Source organism: Bemisia tabaci, chromosome 8 (assembly GCF_918797505.1).
Source record: "Bemisia tabaci chromosome 8, PGI_BMITA_v3".
NCBI classification, from domain to species: Eukaryota; Metazoa; Arthropoda; class Insecta; order Hemiptera; family Aleyrodidae; genus Bemisia; species Bemisia tabaci.
In genome coordinates, this window is record NC_092800.1 from 6311770 (window position 1) to 6335857 (window position 24088).

At 43.6% G+C, this 24088-nt stretch overlaps 1 protein-coding gene across 3 annotated transcripts in view; it reads right to left on the reverse strand.

Moving 5' to 3' along the window:
• LOC109038002 (Homeobox protein abdominal B) overlaps positions 1–24088 on the reverse strand; it is a 221080-nt gene that overhangs the window by 15797 nt on the left and 181195 nt on the right. For all 3 annotated transcript variants that reach the window (XM_072303176.1, XM_072303177.1, XM_072303178.1), the window contains 2 exons: positions 22334–22380; positions 10987–11682 (listed from right to left, as the gene is read on the reverse strand). In XM_072303176.1, the coding sequence (XP_072159277.1) occupies positions 10987–11635 (649 nt within the window). In that variant the 5' untranslated portion in view covers positions 11636–11682; positions 22334–22380. The remainder of the gene's footprint in view (positions 1–10986; positions 11683–22333; positions 22381–24088) is intronic.

Consider the following 24088-nt stretch of genomic DNA (forward strand, 5'->3'; position numbering starts at 1 on the left):
ATATGTGATTCGGGCAGAAGAAAAACCCCTAATGCTATTAATGAAGAAAGACAAAGCATCTCCATTTCACCTTTGAATGTAAATTAACGGGAACCGAATACTTTCTAACAGGGAACATGTTCATTTTCAGATGATCATTGGGCCACATGATAGTGTTAGTGACGTATGGCTCATCTAAAAATGAACATATTTCTTTAGGAACAACTCGTCCATTGCACTGATAAAAAAACACATCGGATCTAGAGTCCAGACTCTTAAAAACATCGACAAGAAAAATACTCTTGATTCAATCAGATTTAAGCTTAAATCAAGGACCAAGCCTCTTAATTTGGGCGGATTTCCTTTTGATTTAAGCTTAAATCTGATGGAATCAAGAGTCCTTTTTCTTGTCAATGTTTTCAAGAGTCTGGACTCAAGATCCAATGTGTTTTTTTTTTCCAGTGTGTCAAAACGACAAATCTTCTATCTTTCTTTGAAAATAGTTTCGAATGTACCCTTCGCAGACGACTAAAAACTAGCATTTTACATTACTAGTGCTTGTAGAGACTGCTACCGAAACTCGACGACAGAATCCCGCTGATTCGTCGTATACACCTGCCAATCAATGAGCCTCGTCCTGGTTCAAGTTCGGTATCAGCCAAGCAATTCGTTTGCAGTTGATTGAGTACTCAGAACAATTTCTGATAGTTCGACCCCCGGTAGCCGGACTGGGAAAAATCGTCAGTTTTCCCATGCGAATATAAAATACAAAATGCCTCATTTCTAGCGAGATTCGGCAACGCGCGCTCTTATGGACCCGCGCACGACCGGTTTTATTTACGACCGTCATTACGATACGGAGCAATTTCATGACTGGCGGAACTCCTATTAGGAGCTCCTATGCGCGATCGTTTGAGAAGTTCCCGAAAAGCGATTCTGCTAACTTTCGGAGCACGCTTACCGGTGATTTTTTCTTCTACCGCTCGGTAGCGTGGCGTGCTTTGCGATGTATCGATTGATCTGTCATTTACACCTATGGAAAAGGATTGATTAACAGGATGTTCCCGACGAACACCTTACACTGGAAAAAAAAACGCATTGGATCTAGAGTCCAGACTCTTAAAAACATCGACAAGAAAAAATACTCTTGATTCAATCAGATTTAAGCTTAAATCAAGAACCAAGCCTCTTAATTTGAGCGGATTTCCTTTTGATTTAAGCTTAAATCTGATTGAATCAAGAGTCCTTTCTCTTGTCAATGTTTTCAAGAGTCTGGACTCTAGATCCAATGTGTTTTTTTTTCCAGTGTAGTAATCGAGTCTTTACCGAAGCCTCAAAATGGAAGTATCGATAATCGATCATTCACGACTCGCCAACGCTAGGGCGGGACTTCGGCCCTCATCCGCGATTGTTGAGTCGAAGTTACATCAAAGCCGTGCTTGAAAAATCGGTACGAGAGGAGGTACGGTACGGGTCCCGACAATTCGGGAAAATCGGAAAATTTGACTTGCGTCATCAAATATGTGACGACGTTGGGCCTTAACAATTCTCAACATGATTAGGAAAAACGGAAGGAGGGGTCATTACAGTCTCTAGGATAATGGTATTCATGTTCTGTCAAACTAAAAAATTGAGCAATATACTGCCGTGGCATTTTGTGAGGACATTTTTTTTACTCCTCGAAAAATTCAAGGAAAGTTTCAAGTCGTCATTTGGTTTACATTTCCTACTTGGTTGACTCTGGATGAAGCCAACCTAATAAAACATACTAGATTGTTTTCGTGGAGACACAAACCGATGCTTTAACAGTGATGCATTTGAATGGGCTTGCCTGACCGCAAGTTTGAGAGATAGCGTCAGAGACGACCGTTCTTAGAATAAGTGATCAGACGCAGGCTAAACGCAATTCGCACGAGATTCGCAAGAATTGATGACAAGAAATTTTGACGCGACATTTAGACACGCAATGAATCAATCATCTTAATAATGAAGTAAAATGCGCTGAAAGAATATAAAGGTTTAGTTTTGGCTTCCATTAAAACGTGGTGACCTATGCCGTAACGTGGAATACTTATCTTGAAAATTCCTAGAAATATTTTGCTCCTTATTTCAGAGGTCTACGAAAAAACCACAGAGCTGGAAAAAATCCAAGTAATTTTCAGTCAACTTCCCCAAAATCAAGATATTCTAAGGGGCCATGGAGCCCTATCTCGACTGTTTTTCAATTCCATAAAACAACAAATGTTCTGAAACTTGCTACACATTACACCGCTCGAAAAGACGACCCTTTACAAGACCATACGATTACTTTCAAACGAAATATTTTCACCGTGGCGTGAGAAGAGCAAGGTAATAAAATCACATCCCAGATAATTAACCTCACTCATGCGGCCGCGCTGGCGAGACCAGGTTTTGTTACTTCAGCGATACACCTGATAATCTGGCGTCCTTGCCAACTCACTTGTCCAGCAATACACTTGCCGCCTATCCACAAAAAACCATCACTTTTCCTCAACGAAACAACGTGAATCACCTGAAACCAATCTGACAACACCGCCAGCTACAATCATTACCGAATCGCGGATTATGCGAATAGAGGAGCTTTGCCGGCACGTCAAAACACAACACATTACAAAACGGCCAGGAACACCACCATCTCCACTTCACCATGAGCCTCCGTTAATATATATGCCTGTGCAATCGCGGGCTCAAGTTATAATGGAGGTACGTTCTTTTGCGTAGCGATTTCCTGACTGTGCCTTCGGCTCTGTTTTGGCCCAGTTAAGACTTCGGCGCATTGAAGGTCTCTTTTCGGGTGGTAAGTTCCATTTGTTTCCATTAATTAATTGTTTTATGACTCAATGAGCCGCACTAGTGCTGGTCCAGCTTACACTTCCTGGCTTGACCACAAGCAACTTTATCTGGACGTTTAATCAATTTGCTGCACTAGAACTGCAATGACGTGGATGAATTGACTTTTTGTTTTCACTCTACCACGTGTGCGCCCGTCAGAAACGCTAATTGTTCTCAGCGCGTAATTAGTGATTCCTTTTGACTCCAGGAAAGACCAGTCTTTGGCCATGAAGGTCATGGAGCAGGATAATAAAGGAAGCGTACTCTTACGGACTAATTTTAGAAATAATCAAAGCCAAACGTCCTTACGAAGGATCGAATAAACACACAATAGCGATGCTCACTATTCGGTATTATTTTTCGAGATGCGTCTTAAGCCACAACGGACAATTCATCAGATGAGAAAAACGAAGAGAAAAATTCTATATGGATTAAAAAAAAAGGACATTTACTTATTGGTCCTACCCTAAAATGGACGCGTCTAGCAGAAAGGAACCAAGCAACATCAGCTATTGCTTTTAACTGGGCATTTTATTCCTTCCAAGAGAACTTTTGTGCGGATTTCTTTGAAAATTTTAAAGAATTTGCTTCGTGCTGTGCAGAAAATTGACTGAACTTTGCTTGAGAATCCGCACAGCCGTTTTCATGTAAAAAATTAAATTGCCCAATTGAATTTGGTAGTAGCTGATGAGGCTTGGTTCCTCTCTGCTTAACGCGGTCCGAATATAAGTGTTGATCTGTATGGGAGCTTTGAATTTATAGTGATCATAATCAGTTGATACATATCTGTATTAATGAAGATATCAGTAGATTCAGTAAAGATCATACGAAACACGACCAATATTTTAATTTACAAAAAATAAAAACCAACACTTGCGTCCCACACTGTGTGGAATAAGGTGATTGAAAAAGTGTCCACAATATTTTGGGGGAGAGCAAGGCCAGAACTTCGAACCTTGCTTTCTCTGCAAAATAGTATGGACCCAGCGGTTTTATACCACCACAATGGAGATGTTGCATGTGTGAGGGATTTGCGATTCGACCATTGAGTCTTATGTAAAAGTTCGCGAGAAACACGATGGTGCCACTGGTTTTCTCTGAAATCATCTCTCAAGCTCAAAAAAAGCTCTCAAAGTGAGGCTAAAATGGAGGGGATATCCCACGCTATCCTGAGAGTCCACCTCTACATCAAAACAAACTCTCCATGCAAAGATAGGGAGTAAATACATTGGCAGGGTTGCCACTTTATTTGGGGACTCCAAAACTGAAAACACGGCATCACTGCTAATGTATTTGCTCCCTATCTTTGCATGGAGAGTTTGATTTGATGTAAAGGTGGACTCTCAGAATAGCGTGGGATATCCCCTCCATTTTGGCCTCAACTTCAGAGCTTTTGTGAGCTTGGGAGATGATTTTAGAGAAAACCAGTGGGACCATCGTGTTTCTCGCAAACTTTTACATAAGAATCAATGGTCAAATCGCAAATCCCTTACACATGCAACATCTCCATTGAGTTCATAATAATCTTCTTGTTTTCCTAAGATTGAAAATCATACTCGGTCGACGGCGATTTGGCAATCGGCGAGGAGGGCACGCCGCCCACGCGCATTACCATAATTGCAACCGAACAATTCCAAGGACGTCAAAAGATGCGAAGACATCGTGGGGACAGAATTCGCTCCTCCCACTAAATGCCATTCTCAATGACAAAGCGGCCGAGACATCATGTCTAAGCGCATGCTGGTGCGATATCCTTTTCGCGAATCGGTTGTCTCTTATAACAACTTGTGCGAAAAAGGCATGTTATTGGCGAGGGGCACTCTTGCGCTCCCCTTGAATTAATTGACAAGATTGAGCAACAGTCGACCGGATTTCAACAGTGGCGTGGCATGCTTCGCAATATATCGATTAATCAGCCATTGAAACCTATGGAAAATGATCGTTGAACAGGGTATTTGCAGCAACACCTTGACAATCGATTACCTGGCATAGCTTCAAGTGGGGAAGTACATAATCGATCATTCACGCCTCCGTTAAAACACGTGGAAATGAGACTAGGCTCAGGACTCAAACATTGTCGGATCATTAATGTTGTAAAAACAAAATGCAACATTACACTTTTCGTTGTTACACCAATGAACTGAGCTGCTCGCATTTTACGATTAGCCTTTTGAATTGTACTAAATATTTTTATATGAAACTGATATTTCTGACGCATCCATAAAGCCGCCTTAATACCTGAAAACGGGATTAAAGATATGGGCGTTGTTTTTAAAATGAGTTGAAAATTGTTGTTCCAATCGTTTCCTTGCACGAAAACGTAAATTATTCGATGAAATTCAGCAATGAATGAAAGGACTTAGTAAACGGCGACTCTTGAAAGGCGGCAACTCTGATTTTCTCCCAATTAAATGTATATGTAAAACAATCAATTCTTGGCGAGGCAGCGTACCTCGCCGAAAATCGATTTTTCCACTGGATTTAAATGGAGGAAAAACAATGTTCCCAACACAAAAAATCGCCACTGGAATTGGTTTCTTTCTGCTTCGAGTAGTTAAAACTTGCCTCTGCACACGGTACGGACATTCGTTTACTCCGCGACGGTCATATTTCTGCCTCAAATACGACTTATTTGCAAGTTTTCATTATAAACTTTGAATTTTGGGCAAATAAGATAATACCCCTCAGGAGGAGGCGACCAATTTGGACCACCATACGCGATGGAAGCGATAAATTCGTATGCAATTCCCGCCTTGCGAATTATGAGCGAAGGCTGAGAGGAAGGACTGAAAGTGCACTGCATCACCAAGCGATGCATTTTTAATGCACACTCGCTTCCTCGGCGTCTTGCATAACTCATGGCGACCGCTGTTGCGTGTCAAAAGGCGAATTTGAGGGGGGAAAGGCGGGAGGTCCAGTTGATGGAACCTCAGGCCGAGGAGTTACCTTCGTGGATCTCCGTTTATGAATGGAGGAGCGATGTGCTTGTGGCGACTTGCATGATTTTACGGTGTTGCCAAATCGTGCGCACAGACGCGCGCTATTCGCTCACGTCACGCACCGACTCGGATGGAGCATACTCGATCAGCGTCGAGTTTTCCTCATTTAGAACATCTCTAGACCCAATGTGTTTTTTTTCCCAGTGAACTCACAATTAGTTCGATATCTAAAGGTCATGAAGAGATATTCCTTAGAATTCAAAACAAGGAGACGGCATGACGAGCATAGTACTATACGGTCCTACGAAAAACATGATGTGAAGAATACAATGTTTCAATGTTTTCTCATGCTCCATTCACTCCATGAGGAAATGACTGATATGATTGTTTCAGTGCGTCAAAAAGTTTTGCATGACGAGAAACTGAAACAACGCATTTTGAATATCGCGCCTTTTTACCTGACACATACAGTGCCACCACTATTTTCTTTCTTTCGGAAGAACGAAAAATCATAAATGTTGGATTACATGAACGAAACCAGGTCCGTGTGTGGAAGAGTTTTGCAATGTGACCCACCGCTGAGTATCACCCTCCGTCAAATCGCCAACCTTCTGACGTGAAGGCATATCTCTATTTCCACATGAGCCTCAGAAAGCACATAGATATGGGCAGACCGGGGCTCACGTGAAAATTGATATACGCTATTACGTCAGAGGGGCGACGAAATGTAGAAGAAATACACTAGACGATGATCGAAACAGCATGGAACAGCCGCCACGCGCCAAACGGGAAGCGGCGCGAGAAGAAACGGGAAAGCGCAGCGCCCCTGGTGGTGAGTCGGAGAAACTCGAGGCACACGCGGAAAGAAGTCGGAAATAGGACATAAAAGAGGGGCGGCGAAAAGGGAGAGCGGGCTCCTTCTATTATAATCTCACCTGATTCCCATTGATCTCCCCGTCTCACCCCTATACCGCACCTCCGGTGAAGCGGATCCGGATAAAGGATCTATTTCACACCACTTTTTTTGCCCTTCGTAATAGCGATTTATTAATCTCACAGCCTACCGGGAATACTTCTCAGTTTTCGCGGATCGGAGGCAAGCGCCAACTTCCAGCGACGTGGCTTGCTTTGCTATGCATCGATTGAACTGCCATTTAAACCTATGGAAAATGATCGATGAACAGGATGTTCGCAACGAACACTTTGATAATCGATTCTTTATCACGGCTTCAAATGGGGAAACAATGATAATCGATCATTCACATCTCGCCACCGCCAACGACCAATCATAAGAAAACGACTTGCTCAGGCAGAGGTCTGAAAGTTTCAGTCAAAGCTTGTCTACTCTCAGGGGCAACGAAGTTTCAATGAATGATGGTGGCTCTTCTAGACTGCATCTTGCAATTAAGATCCACAATTTGAGGCGCATTGTAAAAACGACATATGCGCGATTAGTTTTTCTGCGCAGTTAAGTGATTTTACGGACGAGCCGGAAATGGTGGTTCCTAATCGTTCGAAGACCATTTTGCAGACAGTGGCGAAGCGTGAATGATCGTTTCTCGATATTTCCCCCATTTGAAGCTACGGTAAAGAATCGAGTATTTCGGTGTTCGTTGCGAACACCCGGTTCATCGATCCTTTTCCATAGGTTTAAGTGGCAGATCAATCGATTTATCGCAAAGCACGCCACGCAACTGTTGGACGGACTTATCAAATAACGTGTTAATGGGAAGCACTACTTGCTCAGAACAAGCATACTCGTACTATCAGCAGCAAGTCTGCGTTGTTTTCCTCATTCCAAGCCCGTTCAGTGGTTTTTGTCCATGAGACGAGAACCGTATACTGTCTTGTATCCACGATACTTTTAAATGAAGCACATTTAACTTTTTACAATCCGATAAACTGAGTATTTGTCGAATTTCGCTAAATTCACATCAGATGGATAAATCTTCTCCCAGAATGAGAATTTGGTTGGTAATTGAAAAATTCAACACGAAAAGTGATGATAAATCTTGAGCCGAGAACTAGAATCAAAAATTTGTGGGCGCCGCGAAAAACACACCGGAAAGACACATTTTCCAAGCTGGCCACAGCGGAAAGAAAACCTAAGCTACTTAAAATTAGTCCAAAATGGAATTCGCTATTTAAAGGATAAAAATGATCATTTGAATTTAAAAAAAAAATGAAAAATCCGCGCCAGTTGAAGAAAACATCAAGTTGAGAGGGTTGCAATAAATCATCATCGAACGACCCCGATTTTGGGGTCATTTTACGCTTTAACCTGGAGGACGAACCAGGTACCCCAAACTTGGCATTCAGGAAAAGAAAGGTAAAAGCCATTTGAACTGGTGCATGGGTTCGGATATGGGCTTCGAAGGTGGACGGAGTTGCCAAGTTGTGGTTGCCTTTTCCTACCTTAGGAAGTATCATGAAGCAGTACGTTTCAATTAGAGGTATGCTAAAATTATGCCTTTTTATGCAGAACTGAGGTTTCAAAAGTCGTAACAGCGAAGAAAAGCAAGTCGTGCATAGAAGCTATGCTGCCAAAAAAGACTAATGATGTTCGGATTGATATAGTTACTAAACATACCAGCATTCGCACTTCCCAAAAAAACACATCCGTCCTCAGTTTCCTGAGGACGGATGTGTTTTTTTGAGTAGTGCTCGAAACGACTTCAATTCTTCAATTTTTTTTGGTTGGATAAATAAGCCATTTCCTTCCAAAATCATCGTGAATTCCATGGATGAATACAGGTAAAAACATTTAAATTTCCAGTTGAAATGCTAACTGCTTGGCGAAAGTACTATTTGAAAAAAAAAATTTGCAGTAACGAGATGGACTTTATTTTGAAATTACAGCACTAGGCGCAGACAGGGTATTCTTTGGTTGCGGTGCGTCTCAGAATATTGGCTAACGTTTCATCCATTAAAATTCAAGCAAATGCATAGAGAATTCGTTGAAACTTTTACTGAATTTTTTTTTATAATTTTACTATTCTGAAAACGAGATATTTCAGAAAATTCACCCATTAGTTACCCCTCTAAAATATAAATTACCGGTGGAGATTCTGAAAAACCGCAACCAAGAAATGTCCTCTCTGCACCCAACGCCTCAATCAGGAACTACAATTTCTGGCTCATCGTTAAAAACACTGATGTCCATAGGGAAATTAACGCTGCATACGTTGCTCCTATTTTGAGCCAGAAATGGTCGTTCCTAATAGCAAAATTCTAAGTATAGTTACGTTCTTTCGCCTTGGATATGATATGCCCTAAAGAGTTCCCCCCGCAAAAAAAAGGGGGGAAATAGCGAAATGTAGCAGAGGAAGGAGAAAGTACGTCAAAAACAAACAAACTAAAGACAAGGAAAGGACGTGAATGTGAAATTCCAGTCGGACTTCTTCCAAAATCGACAACACGGCCGGACCCAATCGGCCGACCGCATGCCCACCTGGTGCGCTACCTTCGGTTTGACCATCCCGAGGCGCACCACCGCGGCGTGGGCAGGGGGAAAGAGGGGAGCGACCCATTGGATGCGTTTGATGCGTGTCACTCAAGACTTTGAAAAAAGGGACACCTCGGCAACAAACCCGGGACTTTACGAGACAGTCCGAGGACAGTTAGTGGAGCTTGGATCCTTTGAAACAACGTCCTCGCTGGCTATTCTTGCCTCGCTGCAATCGCTCGACCGATAAAAAACGACTCGCGATGTGCGGCGTCTCACCAACCCTTCGAGCCTCGCTCCGAGATGTAATGACCCGACGCAAGTGAGCCCTGCTTGGACAGGGCTCATACGCGGGCGGGGGTCCATTCGAAGTAGCTGTTTTCCCTATTCCGCCGTGCTAAGGAAGAACGCCGTATGAACATTCGGGAGCTGCCAAATTTTCCCGGATATGACATATATTTTTGACGGAAATAATATCATATTCTCCCTTGAAATTTTCGGATATTTAAGACTCATTACCGAGCAAAATTGTCTGAATAACAAGAGGAAAAATATTCAATCGTTTTTTACCAAATGAAATTTGGCAGTGTCTGAAGGTTCATACGACTTTCTTCCTTAGCACGGTGGTTTTGCATTCAACACCGCCCATTTCTGGTTTTCTTCGTGTAGCCGGTTTCGTTGAAAAATCGAGATCGCAAAAAAATTATGCAGGACGTGAGGAGAAGGGCATCCAACTTGCAGGATCAGTTGAAAATGTAGCATTGACATCCCTCCCACCTTTCTGCTACATACTGTTGGGATACCAGTAGATTCGGGTTCCTTACGCGGATTTTCATGCTATTTCAAGTAGTTTTCTCTCAATTTTGAGGTGAGACAGAAGCTTTAATGAGAAATCGCGACGGAACTGACTACGAGAGTATACCACAAGCAGCATAAAACACTCCACAATCTAATTCTCAACTACTGTGGAGTGCTTCGAGTCAATTTTTTCGATAAACATCCATGTTCATCTAAATTTGGATAAGCAAAGTCCGTATTTACCTCGTGAGCTAATAGAGGATCAATGAATCTTATGAGAAAAACTCTTTCACCTCTCCGTTGTCCGAGAGTATCAAACCGAGCATGCAAATATACCTGCAGTTACAATCACTTTGGTGCAGTTTTCGTCAGATTTTTCGGTCGTATTTAATTATTGACAGAAGATCTACCGCCTTCGTTTCATCATTTAAAGCAATTTAACGATTGATATGCCGTATCTTTGGTCTCACTCTAAGTTCGGCCATGAAATTTGACGAGAGCTCTGATTGCACTGAAGGTTGTGCATACTCTAAGAACTCTAGTGCTCCTCACCAATTACTGCTTGCACCAGTGCTCCTCTGCATTGCCACTAATGACTCTTGCCACTAGACGTGCGCTAGAGGACATCTCAGAGAACAATTTCCTTCTGCCAATTCCCTGGCAGTGGGCAGATTGTTGAAATTGATAGACAAAGCGATGGACAAAGAAGACATTAGAGTATAGAGCAATCCTATTGGTTGAAATGGATGGTTCCTACAGACTGAGGGAGAAGATAATGGGCTAACTAAAGGATCTCTCGTGGGTTGCCATTAGTTAGTCTATTACCTACCTCTTTAGTCCATCGCAACCACCCGCTTCTACCGATAGGATCCCTCAATATCCGTTTTTCCCCTCTTGGTCTGTCACTTTGTCGACCAACTTTAACGGTCAGCCCGGAGCTTAGACTAAAAAAATAGTGAAAGTATGACATACCTGGAGGCGGGTAGGGCACAGAGGTAGGTACGGAGTCCGGCGGTGGGTAACTCCTGGAGAGGTAGGAGTCGTAGTGCCCGCTCTCGACCATGGACGAGACCCTATTCCTGTCATCGGGCGGGGTGAGATAGGACATGGACTGGGGGTGCTCGCCGTGCGGGTGGTGCCGCGCCGAGGTGGAGTAGGGCGAGTAGTTGCACCAGGTCTGCGGGAAGGCCTGCTCGGCGGCCGAGGTGCCGGGCGTCGTCCCCGGGCCGCCGTACTTGTAGTCCGGCGTCGAGGCGGCCGGCGACCAGAAGGTCAGCGCCGTGGCCTTGCGGGAGTCCCTGGCGGCGGGGTCGCCGGCGAGGTTGTAGTAGGTGGGAGCATTGTTGTAGCCGTCGAAGGTGCCCGAGCCGGGATGGGGATGCTCGGCCGGGGAGTAGTTCCAGCCGTGGGAGCCGTGGTGGTGGCGGATGACCCCGGACTCGCAGTCGCCGTAGCCGACGAGCCGCTTGGCCGGGATGTGGAGGGGCCCCGAGTTGGAGGTGACGGAGGACGGCGACGTGGAGGCCGTCGAGGAGTTGGAGGTCGTCACGGGGGTCGACGACGGCGAGGTCTTGATGTGGACGGGGGGGTTCTCCTCGTACAGGGGCCCACTGTTCATCATGTTCCACCAGGCTACCCCGGTGCTGCTTCCTTGACCGGGCGTGCAGGCTGGCTCGGCGCCGCCATGGTCGAACCCAGCCGGCCCACAATCCCCAAGGTCCCCGATGATGATAATTTTGGAGTCGGGAGGCGGCCGGACGACACCGGTCCCACGTGGACCGAGCGGAGGTGCCCGAGGATGGCCGAGCGTCACCGAGCGGCGGAACCGCGGGTCGAGGCCGTCCGAGTGTCCGAGAGCCGGCCCAAATGCACGCACACAACGATACCAGGAACGGGAGACAGGACAGGAAACAGAACAGAAACAAAGGCGAATATGTTAGACAGCTTCAAAAGCTCACACATCAAATGCACAAGCTATAATTGCTATTGGCACTGGTACCCATTCAAAAATCCATCGGAAAAAAAATAAATACACCCTAAACACTAATTTTGGCAATTTTTAATTTGGTACGATATTACGTTCGAAAATATTTTCTTCTTTTTGTAATAAATCTATCGTGTCGAATTGAATTAAATAAATTAGTATCACAGCACTTAAAAATTATAATTTATGCAAATCGAGGGTGTTTTAGAATATTTCTCTCGTCTGGCGGACACGGTTCGAACGCGATGCACCGAACAGTTTGGGCCATTGTATGTGGGGCATGGTGGTGGTTTTTAAAATTCCAGAACAATGGGTGGCAATCACTTCTTTATTCATTCAACACCGGACCGTTTCGAGTCTCCAACGCGGAATGGTTTTATTGCTCTCGGCCTCGGAGGGTGCATACGCATCCCAGCTGAGGAATTTCTCCGAAGAGAAAATGAGGCCAGTCGAAAAAAAAAATCACAATTAGGTCACTGAAACGAAACGCATTTCCATCTCCGAAACTGTTATTTGAATATTCAACCGCACACAATGAAAATGTTTACAAACAAGTTTATTCGGGCCGGAACGGAGAAGGGTGGCCGGTCGAAGCGAAAGGGTACGCCGACGCGGGCACAATCAAACAAAAGGCCGAGAAATTAGAAAGTCCGAAAATCGCACCGGGTCGAAAAAGGGCCAAAAAGGCCACGCACAAAAAAAAAAGGATAAACAAAAACGGGCGAAGACAAAACGCGCGCGAGACACAGATTTTACTCCGGACGGAAAACACCGCAGACTGGTTTCCAAAATATACGCCGCACAATTTTTATTTTTTTTTCGCGGGGAAAAATTCCGAAAATCGGTAATCCAAAAATCTCGTTTTGTTTACGTCGCTCTCACGCCAGCGGCAACATGGTCGAAGCGCGCGGGTCCGCACAGATTCGGGTCGATTCATGTACTGCCGCCGGATGATAACTTAAACCTCCGCTAATGCGGGGAACAGTGGCGCGCCGCTGCCGCGAGCGGAGTCCGCCGGAACCACGCGCTCAAAGCTAATCCCCGACTATCATAACACACCGCCCGGCTAGGGGCCTCGTCATGTTCGAAAATATTCACCGCCTCGCGAAAAGATGAGATTAGCTCCTACATCGCGATAGAATACTTAGCAAAATCGATTGATCAATAAAAAAACAACGGATGTTGCTGTATTTTAAATCTATTTTAAGCACGGCACTGACCTAGGCCACGCCGAGCGTACAGCGAGAATGCGTTCGCAGCCAAGTTGTAAAAGCATAAAAATTCTCCTTAATTTTTATTGCTTTATTTCCATGCTTTCATTCAGGTACGGTCGGGCCCGAAAATGTCTCTTTTATTCCTCACTACGGCCCTCGGCTCCGGGTAGGACACCCTTGTGGAGAGCCTGGTTGCCGGTTTGGTGCAGATACAGCGCAAATCCCGCTTTAAACAAAAGGAGAAAAGGGTTTTTTTCGGAGACGAGGGACCAGCGACCCACTTAGACCAATGTTTTCACCGTTTGATGAGCGTTCTCTCACGGCGAAATCGTCCTTTTGTTTCAGCTGCCTTTGGGCAACCCGCTGTCTGGCCTTTTCGGGAAGAGCCCTCGGAACCTTTTACTCGGTTTGACACGTTTAAAAAATAGGGCTCGGAAGGGTCTCCTTTTTGTGCGCCTTACGTCACAAGTGTTGAGATGATTTTATGACTCTAGATTTCGCTCCACGATCTTTTCTCAAGATATTTTTCTGATTATAGGATGTTCCTGCGATGCATGCATTCGTTAGTTGGTTTTACATTTTATAATTATTTTATATTAATTTCACTTTTCTTTTTTGTAATTATGTACGATTTAATCTCAATTTTGGAGTACCCATTCTCGGGCACAGGGATTAAACGCGTCGATGCGCCGACAGCATTTTTCACTAAAAATTGAATTTTAAAATAAAAACCATATTTATTAGTGTCATATTTGTGTTTGTGGATTTATGTCCGCGTTTGTACTTTAAAATCCTTTGCATCAGTCGTAGAAACTTCTTGACGGAAAACATTTCGTAAAGCACAATTTTAAACTCCTTTATTTTGAACGCAAAACATAGACACACTACACGGTAAGATGTGCATGTTTCTTAAGGGGAACATGATCTGAATTTTTTGACGAACCGAAAGGAAAGATCGATGAAAGAAAAACACGAGAAACCGCAAAGAAAGAAATGAAATTGCAAAAAAGAAGAAAATGATAATAAACGTCGAGGAGGGAGATAGATATCTGGAAAATTTAGGGTTGCAAATTCTCATACTAGAAATTTTATTGAAGAAGATAGGGGGAGGGGGGGCCGCTTGGTTCGAGAAAATCTTACGAGGCGCTAGCATTGAGATGCAATCTCGTAGCTTGAAGCTTGACTTGCGCGGTGTTCTCGGTTCAGAGAAGTGGCGTTGCGCTTGTTGCTACGCGGAGGTATTGAAGGCGTTTCAGAACGAAGCGTTCACAGCGCTGACGAAGAGCAACCCTCCGTTCAGCCTCTGAGCGCAAAAACTTCCGCGCTACTGGCGTAGACTTATGTTCAATGCCTGGCCTCCCCATCTTTCGTGACGCCGCGTATGCCGGCTTCAATTCTCATAAAATGGAGAACTTGAATGGTGTGAAAAATTGTGCAATTGCTGTTTAAAGTCTCCACATCGACTCTAAATGTTCCAAATGAAAAAATAGATGAGGTTTAATTAAATTAACAGTGCATTGGTAAAGTGAGTAGATAATTGAATATTCAGCTAAAATGCGCCAAAATTGTAATCCGATCAGTTCACAAGATTGAAAATTGAATTATAGTTTGGCACATCTGTTGCTGTAGTTTTAACACAGGGTACTACATTTTTCTTCAGTTGAAGTTTCCTTAATTTTAACTTGGAAAACTGGATTAATTGTAACTCTAATATTTTCAAGGACTTCTCAACTCTAAGTAATGTGAATCACGGCTTCAATTCTGTCTTAATACTAATATCTTCCAGAGAAAAGCTCACGTGAGGAACGAAGCCCTCCTGCGCCTAAGCTGATGACTGAAATAGTGATCTCCTAATGGGAAATTCAGTACCATTCGCAGTGATGCAAACCTCAAAACCTTGCATTTTCGGTCCAATTTCGCAATTATCATTTCTGTCAGAAACAGAATACACGAAATTTCAACCCGCCTACCCATCTGCACCCGAAGGCGACTCATAAAATGTTGTTTCGAAAATGAGCCAAAACGAGTGAACTATTACTGCAAATTTTGGTACAATGAAAACTGATGTAAATCTTCAGAACCTGTCACTTTCGGACCAATTTTTGGAATTTTGAATCCAACCGAAGTTGGAAACACGAAATTTCAATCCGCCCACCCATCGGTGCCCGTGGGCAGCTCGACACGAGCGACGTGCCGCAAACACCGTTGCCAGTTCGCGACGTCAAAAATCATTTCCGCGACGTTAAAAATCCAGATCGGGCCGGCCGAGTCTCGCACCGTCGACAACGGTCGTAAACCAAGGATTTATGCCCCTTTATGAGCCTAATGACAGAGCGTAAATCCGAAACGGTCCTGTCGCGCGGCCGGCTCGGCCAATCCCGTGCCTCCGATCGGCCGACCCGATAGGACCGCCGACGACGGGTTACTTTTTTCGGGCGTCCGATCGACGGATGAATTTCGACGGAGGGAATACGGAACGCCGGGTCATCGGGGGAACAACCTCGGATTGATGGAATCGATTAACCTTTTCGGAAAATGGCGCTTCGGGAATGCTGACTCGACTCGGGTTCAAACGATCTCTGGTTGACAGGTGGAAACTGATTGGCTTCTTTGGTGGCTGTTGAGTGACGTGTCGAACGAACATTTAATTTTGGTTTTCCTCATGTACCATGCTCAACAGCCACCAAGAACGCAGAATCAGTGTTGTACTGCCATGCCACAAAAATTGAATTGATAAGTCGAGAAATCGAGTCAAAGACACTGAGTGGACTTCATTTTAGTTAACCGAACAAAAGTTTTAAATAATCCGTTCATTTGGTTGGGCATGGTTCAAATAAGACGCGCTCACATTCCTACAGTCAGAGTCGAGTTCAGTTGATCGACTTCGGGTATATACTCATACCCTGTCATTCAAATTCCTTGTTTTATCAACACATTTTCCTTGCTTTTTCCTTACTTTCCCGAACATCCCTCATTTTGGCGATTCTTAAAACCCCTTCCTTTTTCCTTACCTCACACGCATCTTTAACTGTATTCAGATTGGGAAAGTGGAATGATGGGAATGACCAGGAAATAAACCGAAAAACACGAGGAATCAAACCAGGAACTTGATGGATGGATTACGTATAGATATTGCATACCCCAAAAGGTACATACTAGAATTTATCACAAAAATCTTAAATTTCCAGACCTTTTTTACGGAAAATCCGTACCTTTTCGCACAGTATCCTGCTTTATTAAAAACGATTCGACGGAGAAATCCGTCCACATCCTGTTCTAATCCAGCCTTACAAAAACTTGATTCTTCATTCCTTTTACACGAGACGTCACGACTGTGTCTCCAGGCGGAAGTTCAACACGACCCGAAGATGGTGGAACTTTTTTGCACCGGGGACGATCCCAGCTTAGGGATTATTCATTCTTCTCCAGGTTTGCTCACCTTTCCTAACGGTCCGAGATGGCGTTGAGACTTCCTTCCTTGCCGAGGATGCAGTCTCAAGATTAATTTTTTGCCTGGGCAGCTGCGAGGTCCCCTTTCACGCGATCATTCAAATTTGACGGGGATTTGCACGGCTTTGAATCGGCGCCAGCTTATTTATCCGACTAATTGTATAAATACCGGCGCGCGGACCAATAGGAGGTCCCGTAACCTCTTCATCTTCCTCGCCGTGTCAAGCACGAGTGATTCCCCCACGGTCTCGGGCGCACAATGCCGGGGTCTTCCTAAACACGGGGCTCTTCTCAATAACAGGGCCGATGGAGGATTTATGGACGCCTTATTCATCGGAGCCTTATTTAAGGCCTTCTCAGGATCAACACGGTACGGGGTTGCCATCTTCCACGGTTCACGTAGTCAAAATTATCCGTCCTGTAAAAAAAAATTGGGGTATATCGAAGGACAATAATTGGAGCGCAAAGACTTATCGGAAGGTCTCCAGTTGCGTAAATTTCGCAATTTTTTCTCTGCGAATATTTTAGATATAGAGTAAAATTGTAAAAAGTATTTTATTCACGCTAATTTTAGCTTTAAAATGGGGTATGGTTTTTACATTTTGACTCTCGGGTCGCTGCGATATCCAAATTTTTCTGCACCCATCTCATCTTACCGCGGGTCCGATTTTCACACTTCTGAGGTACTACGAAGATGGCATTGATAGGTCGCAAGTTTATGGGGATTGTTTCAGAGATGCAAGAAGGGCGTTCCTGGTTGACAATGTACCACATGGTATGATACATTTTGACCTTACACCCAGCAAAGTACTGCAAAGTCCTTAAAAAGTTCAGCTTTTGCATGCCCAACCTAGCCTTTAGGACTCGGCAAGAGTCCCTTAAAATATGTTAGAAACTTTCAATATGCGAAATTCTCCACATCCACCTTATCTTCTGGCATTTCTCGTTTTTCGAAGTTCCACCAGAACGAAGTTTGGTACTCCCGTCTATTACGCCTCAGAATAAACACCACTACTCTCCCAACATGTACATTTTATGGAGTCCTCAGTCTATAACACGATAATTTCAACTTTGCGCCAACGTAAGGAAAATTAGGCATCAAATGTCTTCAATTCGCCTCGGACTCGAGGAAATGTTGCAATATCACATAAAAAGGCAACAACGCAACAATCTACCTAGAGATCAGCCTCTCCCGAGACAGAGGGAGCGCCGGTTGTTTTCCCGCAGGAATCCCTCCATCCCTCCCCTTTTTTATCCGAGGGCCGCGGGATCAGATTTTTGTCAATTAGGCCGTAATACGGGTAACGTATGAGACAGCCTCACTGATTTTGAGCTCTCCATTCTCGAGGGGTTGGAATCCTCCCCACGGCACCGCGCCATTCCTGCACGGAGCAATTTTCCACTCGGATAAATTCGCACTCGACGAACCTCTCGAGTCGCAATTAGTGTGAAATTTCGCAAATTTCGGAACGCTAAGCCGGGACGCGCGTGAAGCGGGACCTGCGGTTTTTATTAGGGTCGTAAATTTCTCGAGGGCTCGTGTGGTCGGGGGTAGTTCAATGGGGGCTGTCCGCAACTTCCGCGGAGGCTCAGGTGTGCTTCTGAGTTTAAGTGGTTGAATATTTTATCGGCTTCCATGGGATTTTTGAAAAATGAGCGTCTTGATCACGCTCGCTTCGTTGCATCGGTGATAAAAGGCCGTAACTTCGTGCTGTATCCAAGTCCGTGCACTTTGAGGTTCTGGTAAATTGAGGAGACGCCCTTCCGTTAGCTGAACGAGGGGCATCAATCCTGACTCGAGTTTGGTAGAACAAAGTTATTACATTCAGAAAATAATAAATGGATTTTGCGGGAAATTGATACTGCACCCTCTTTTCTCCAATTTCAATATATTTTCCATAAACTGATACATTGGCAAAGTGACGTCTATGTGATAAAACTGGGAAAACACATATAGGATGCGGTAAAACTCGTGTCACATTCTGTTTATTCGACGAAGAACAACACGGTAACAAATATAACCGTCATTTGATGTTCATATGGGAAGTAGAACAGAAAGTAACTAAAGCGTGCGGTTAATATTTGGACCACATTTTGCAATCATTGGGAACTATAATGTTTGTCTCATTCGTAAAAACACTCATGCACATAGGGAAACTAATGGAGCATACGTGGTTTCTAAACTGAGTCAGAAATTGCAGTTCCGAATTTTTGCGTTGAACAAATCTTGGCGTTGAATTTGCAACCTCGTAGAAAATTAGGCACGAGCCGCCAAGACCAAATCTGGATCACATAAGCAGCTCCACTACTTTCGTCGGGATTTGTGCGACAGTTCATGACTAATCAGGCAGTAAAGTCGAATAAGAGTCATTACCTTGACGGCTTAACGATAAGAAAAGCGAACGCATCAATAATCCATGCTTGAATGAGGAAAATTATGGACTGAGCTTGCCCTGATAATCCTCCAAGCCTGGACAAGAACTCAAAGTTCCTACTTTTGAAAGATTCGAGTTGGCGTTTTTCACAAAAGGATTGCGTTCAAGCTACCACTGCAATCTTGCTTGCTACAGGCAGGCACCGGGAACGATTTTCCTCGTCTCAATTTTTTCAAAGTAAGGGCCAGAGAGGCACAACTGAGAAATTTTACCTAACAAGCTTATAGAAGTTTAAGAATTGACCAAGTGATTATTCCATTCCAAAGTTGGGAATTTCTCATCTCTTCTGACAAACAACCAGATGTGAAGTAACCGTGCAATTACTGCCCACACTACGTCAGTTCCCTGATGAAGGAACGTAAGTCCATTCAAAAGTCGCGAAGTTGACTCGAAAAATTTGATGTTTTACAAGAATGTACTTGTGAAATTTAAGTCCAAAATGTTCATGATTTTGGCGTGGGATCAGAGGAAAAATCACTGATTTTATCAGTTAGAAACGCCCTTCATTCTCCTGGTAAAACTACAATTTGCGGGGAGAAATTTGGCAACGTTGCAATGCAGTTACGTTCTTACGTGAGAGAAACAACGAATAATTGACTATGATTCCTTATAGAATTACGAATATTACCGTAAAATGTTCTCTCGATGAGCCGATCAGCGCTAAGCCCTATGGCAAGATAAAAAATTATCCAGCTAAATCAAATTTAAAAAGGGCAATTGGATGTATTTATGCTAAAAGGAACTATGTGCATAGTGTTTGCGTGTAACATAGTTCCTTTTAGAATAAATGATATAAAATTAGTTCCAATTGTTTGAAGAGCATGGGGTAGGAATATTGAAAGATGGAGGCACCTATCCCCTCGATTCGAGGAGCGAAAAGGCCCTAGCCGGTCCCCTGGCCGGGCTACGAGAGGGCATACAAATTGGAGCCTCGTAAAACAAGATGTTTGACCAGCGCTAACTTTTCGCCGCTCGTAATTACGGGCCGTTTCGCGCGGCGTTTACAGGCAATAAACGCCAAATCGAGGCGACACCGATGAGAAACGAGCGCGATCTGGCGGCGCGGGGCCGAGGCAGGTGCCCGCGGCCATCTTCGAGGGGTGGCCGCGTCGGAGATTGATGGCTGCGAGGCTGCGCTGGACCGCTGCATCCCCTCGCGGGACCGGCGCTGCCATCTTGCGGCGGGCGGCGCAACCCGCGCTGCCATCATCTGCGCGCGCCACCCCTCGCGCCTAATCACCAAGATGGGTGAGCCGGGTCCCGCGATTGCCGGGCCGAGAAAATGAAGGCGCCGCGTCGCGCACCGCCCCGCTCCGACTACGTTGCCGAGTTTCGCGGAGAATTCGAAGATTCGCACTAGGAGACTTCGGAATGTTCTTACAAGGGGAGCTTTTAGCTAATACACCGAGGATGGATGGAGGAAATTGGACAATGAACATATTTCGTCGCTCCTTTGACGTAACGGCGTATCCCGATTCAGCATGAGCCCCAGAGGACTGATTATTGAAATTGATAGACAAAGAAATAAATAAAGAAGACATAGGGAGGATATGATGGACTAACTATATATGGTCTCTCGTCGGTTGCCGTTAGTTAGTCTACTACCTGCCACATTGTGTCTGAAATGAGTGGTTCCTTAGACTAAGGGAGGAAATGATGGACTATATGGTCTCACATAGTTGCCGTTAGTTAGTCTATTATCTATGCGCCTTTGTCCACAGCGACCACCACCTTCCACCAATAGGATCCCTCCATACCCCTTTTGTCTTCTATGTCAATAGTTTTGTCCATCAATTTCAATAATGATCCAACTGGGTTCACGTGGGTATTTAGGTACGCCTTCACGTCAAAGAAGGAGCAATTTACGTTGAAAGGAACTAGGCTAGGCGTATAAATTTAATGAAAAGAAACCGTGACGCATACCGTGAATTTTATGTTCCTTTTTATTTAATTCATTTGCACTTGAATCTTCATAACACCATAATATTTCCCAGTGGCCGGATTTTTTGAGTACGGTGATGACGAAGAAAAGTATATGTAAGGAATTTTTACAGGAAGATTATTCTGCTTCAAGTGAAAGTGCTCAATTCGCGCTTGTGGAGTATTTTAAGGACATTTTCCGATACAAAAACCTGTTGTGAGTTGCAAGGAGAAAAGTTCAAATCAAGGATGCAACTCTTCATCTGCGAGGAAAAAATGACGGTACCAGTGCCAACAACTAGAGAAGTATGATTAAAATCAATATACAATAACAATTTAATAAAGCAACAAAAATTGGAAACTTAGTGTACAATACATATATTGTGGTGCATGAAAAAGTAAAATACTCGGAGTCAACAATTGCTTACGGATTCAATCCGCACAATAAAATTCATTTCGATAGAGAAACTAAAATATTCGCATTGAGGATTTGCCAAAAGACGTCTATGGATATGATGGCAAAGGGTATGTCGGAAACATCGGTCAAAAAAGATGATAAAATTATGGAGTGCTTCTGTCGGCGTATCAGTGTGCAACGTTGGCAAACCCCTCTGTTGTATTTTACTTTTAAAACTGAAGCTCAACTTCTCCAGCACAGCTGAAAATTTCACACCAGTTTATTCCATGAAAAATTGCATGGTGATCTTTTCTAGAAAACATAGAACAAGGTGCTCAAACCACCGAAATCAAGAGGCCTGTATCTTTCTTGCTTTCACTGATATTTCGAGCACGTGGGTGGGGTTTCACACAAGTTTAGTTTGCTGGACATGCCCTGCTTTCTACTTTCTAGAGGCGCTATTCAAAAATGAGAGGACACTCTCAGTCTCGTATGCGGAGCACCAGTCTAATCTTTGACAAAGTCGTGGCGAACTCAAATGGGAATTATTCTTATTCTACCTATGGACTAAAATATTGCGAATTAATTCGAATGAATTGAATTTCATGCTTCTTGGCGCACTTTCTAGGATTAGAAAAAACGACGAGTCCACTAGCTTCTTTGATTAAAATTCAATCAAAACAATAGTTTCATAAGTTTTCTTATTACTTTCCAGCAATTTGTAATGATAATTACATAATCATTCATTGTAAAACAATAAATTTCATTCTTTCAAACTAATGAATTATGATAATATATCAAATGGTGATTCTTTGATTACATAATTAGGTAATAGGTTCGATGTATTAGGTTTGAAAAAACTTCCTACGATGGCGCGACTGACATAAAAATGATACTTAAACTCGGAATTGATACTGACCTTGTATGCTTGCCGCCAGTGTGAGATTAGGGAATATTGAGTGAACCCTGCAAAAGAAACACAAAAATAATTGATAATACTGTCCTACTTAAACCAGAATTCAGTGATAAATCGCGGGGGGGGGGGGGGCAACTTCAACCGTTATTTTTCGCGTTCAGATGCTTCAAGCTTCAATTGGACTGCATTTTGGCAATGCATAACTACGATTTCTGGCTCCTACGTAAAAACACACGTGTGCGCGTGAGAAAAATTACGGCCCGTTTGTTGTTCCGAGGATGAGTCAGGCATAGTAGTTCCTAATTGCGAAATGTAGTCAAAGTTCGGTTTAAGGTGATTCACGGCCGAAAAATCGAAAAGGAACCAGTATCTTAGCAAAATTTGCTCGGTATCTTAATTTGTGCTTATTCCCTCAATAAATTCACTTCAAATTCTTTATAGGATTTAGGAAACTTAAATATGAAAAGCAAAAGTCATCGGTTCAGGGATACTTCACTTTCTATAACGCATAACGCAATATACGGTCTTCAAGAAAATACGCACCCGAGGGGCGAAAAATAAGGGTGAAAACGTGACAAAAAAATATAATATTCCTACATAATGGACGAGCGGCAGGTCCCATTTTGTTCTCGTTCAATGCTACCCCTGTCAACCTTCCTAAGTGAATGACATAGAATTCAATTTCGTAAATGCGGTCCGACAGCTTTCCGAGGAACTTTATTTAATAAATGCGGATATCGTCATAAACAAGTACGCCGGACCTGACAATCGCGGGTAAATAGACATAAATTTAAATGCTGACATTAAGTTGTCACAGTCCTTTGCGTCTGGATGGACTCCGCGACGACCCCTTTGGCCCGAGGGGAGCTGAGTCACTCCGTTCATGCTGACTGAACACGCATTTATGAAATATGGACGGAAAACAAACGGGGTTGAACGTTGTTATTATAGTGTTCCAGTTGCGTAGCTTGAAGGAGATGGGAAAACCCCCTGTACCTGATCTCTCTATCTCTAAGCGAGTATTGCAAATTCGGAATGTCGCTACTGTGCACGTTGGCGGATCCAGCATATTGGCAAAATAATCTTTTCTTCGTTTAAACCTATGGAAATGTATCGATTCTTGTATGGGCCAGGTGCTCCAACAAGAATCGATTTCTTAGCATAGATTTAAATGCTGAAAAGACAATGTTGCCAATTTGCTACATCCGCCTCTGGCTGTGCAAGGATGAAGAAAAACAAAGGTTACATGATTTTTAGTATCAACGTTGCTTAGTTTCATTCTGTTTGTTAAATTCAATTTTCGCGAATAGAAAGCAACGTCTGATGTGGCTCTGCTGAGGACGGTTAAATACGTTTAAATACACACCCGAACTACAAAGAAATGATCCTGAATTGAAGCACACCTCTGGACTTTAAAAATAATACCATCTTTGCATGATACGAAGGCTAGTGATTCGGCATAAAGTTAATTTACATTCGAAGCTATTATAAGAAAGATAAGTTTTAAAGCTTTCCCTTCAAGAGGGCTTTCGATTTGGTGTATGTATGAAAGTTCCTCCCGATAGGTAGAAAGTTTCTCCGGTTAGGTAAAAAGTTTCTCCCAATGGTTAGGTAAAAAGTTTCTCACGATAGGTGGAAAGTTTCGCTGGCTCACTAGAGAACATGGAGAACCAATTTCTTTATCACACAGGCACTCTCAGGTCACGGAGTCTTCAATGGGTTCCTCCACCGTATTGGTGTTTCTACCACCGACTCTTG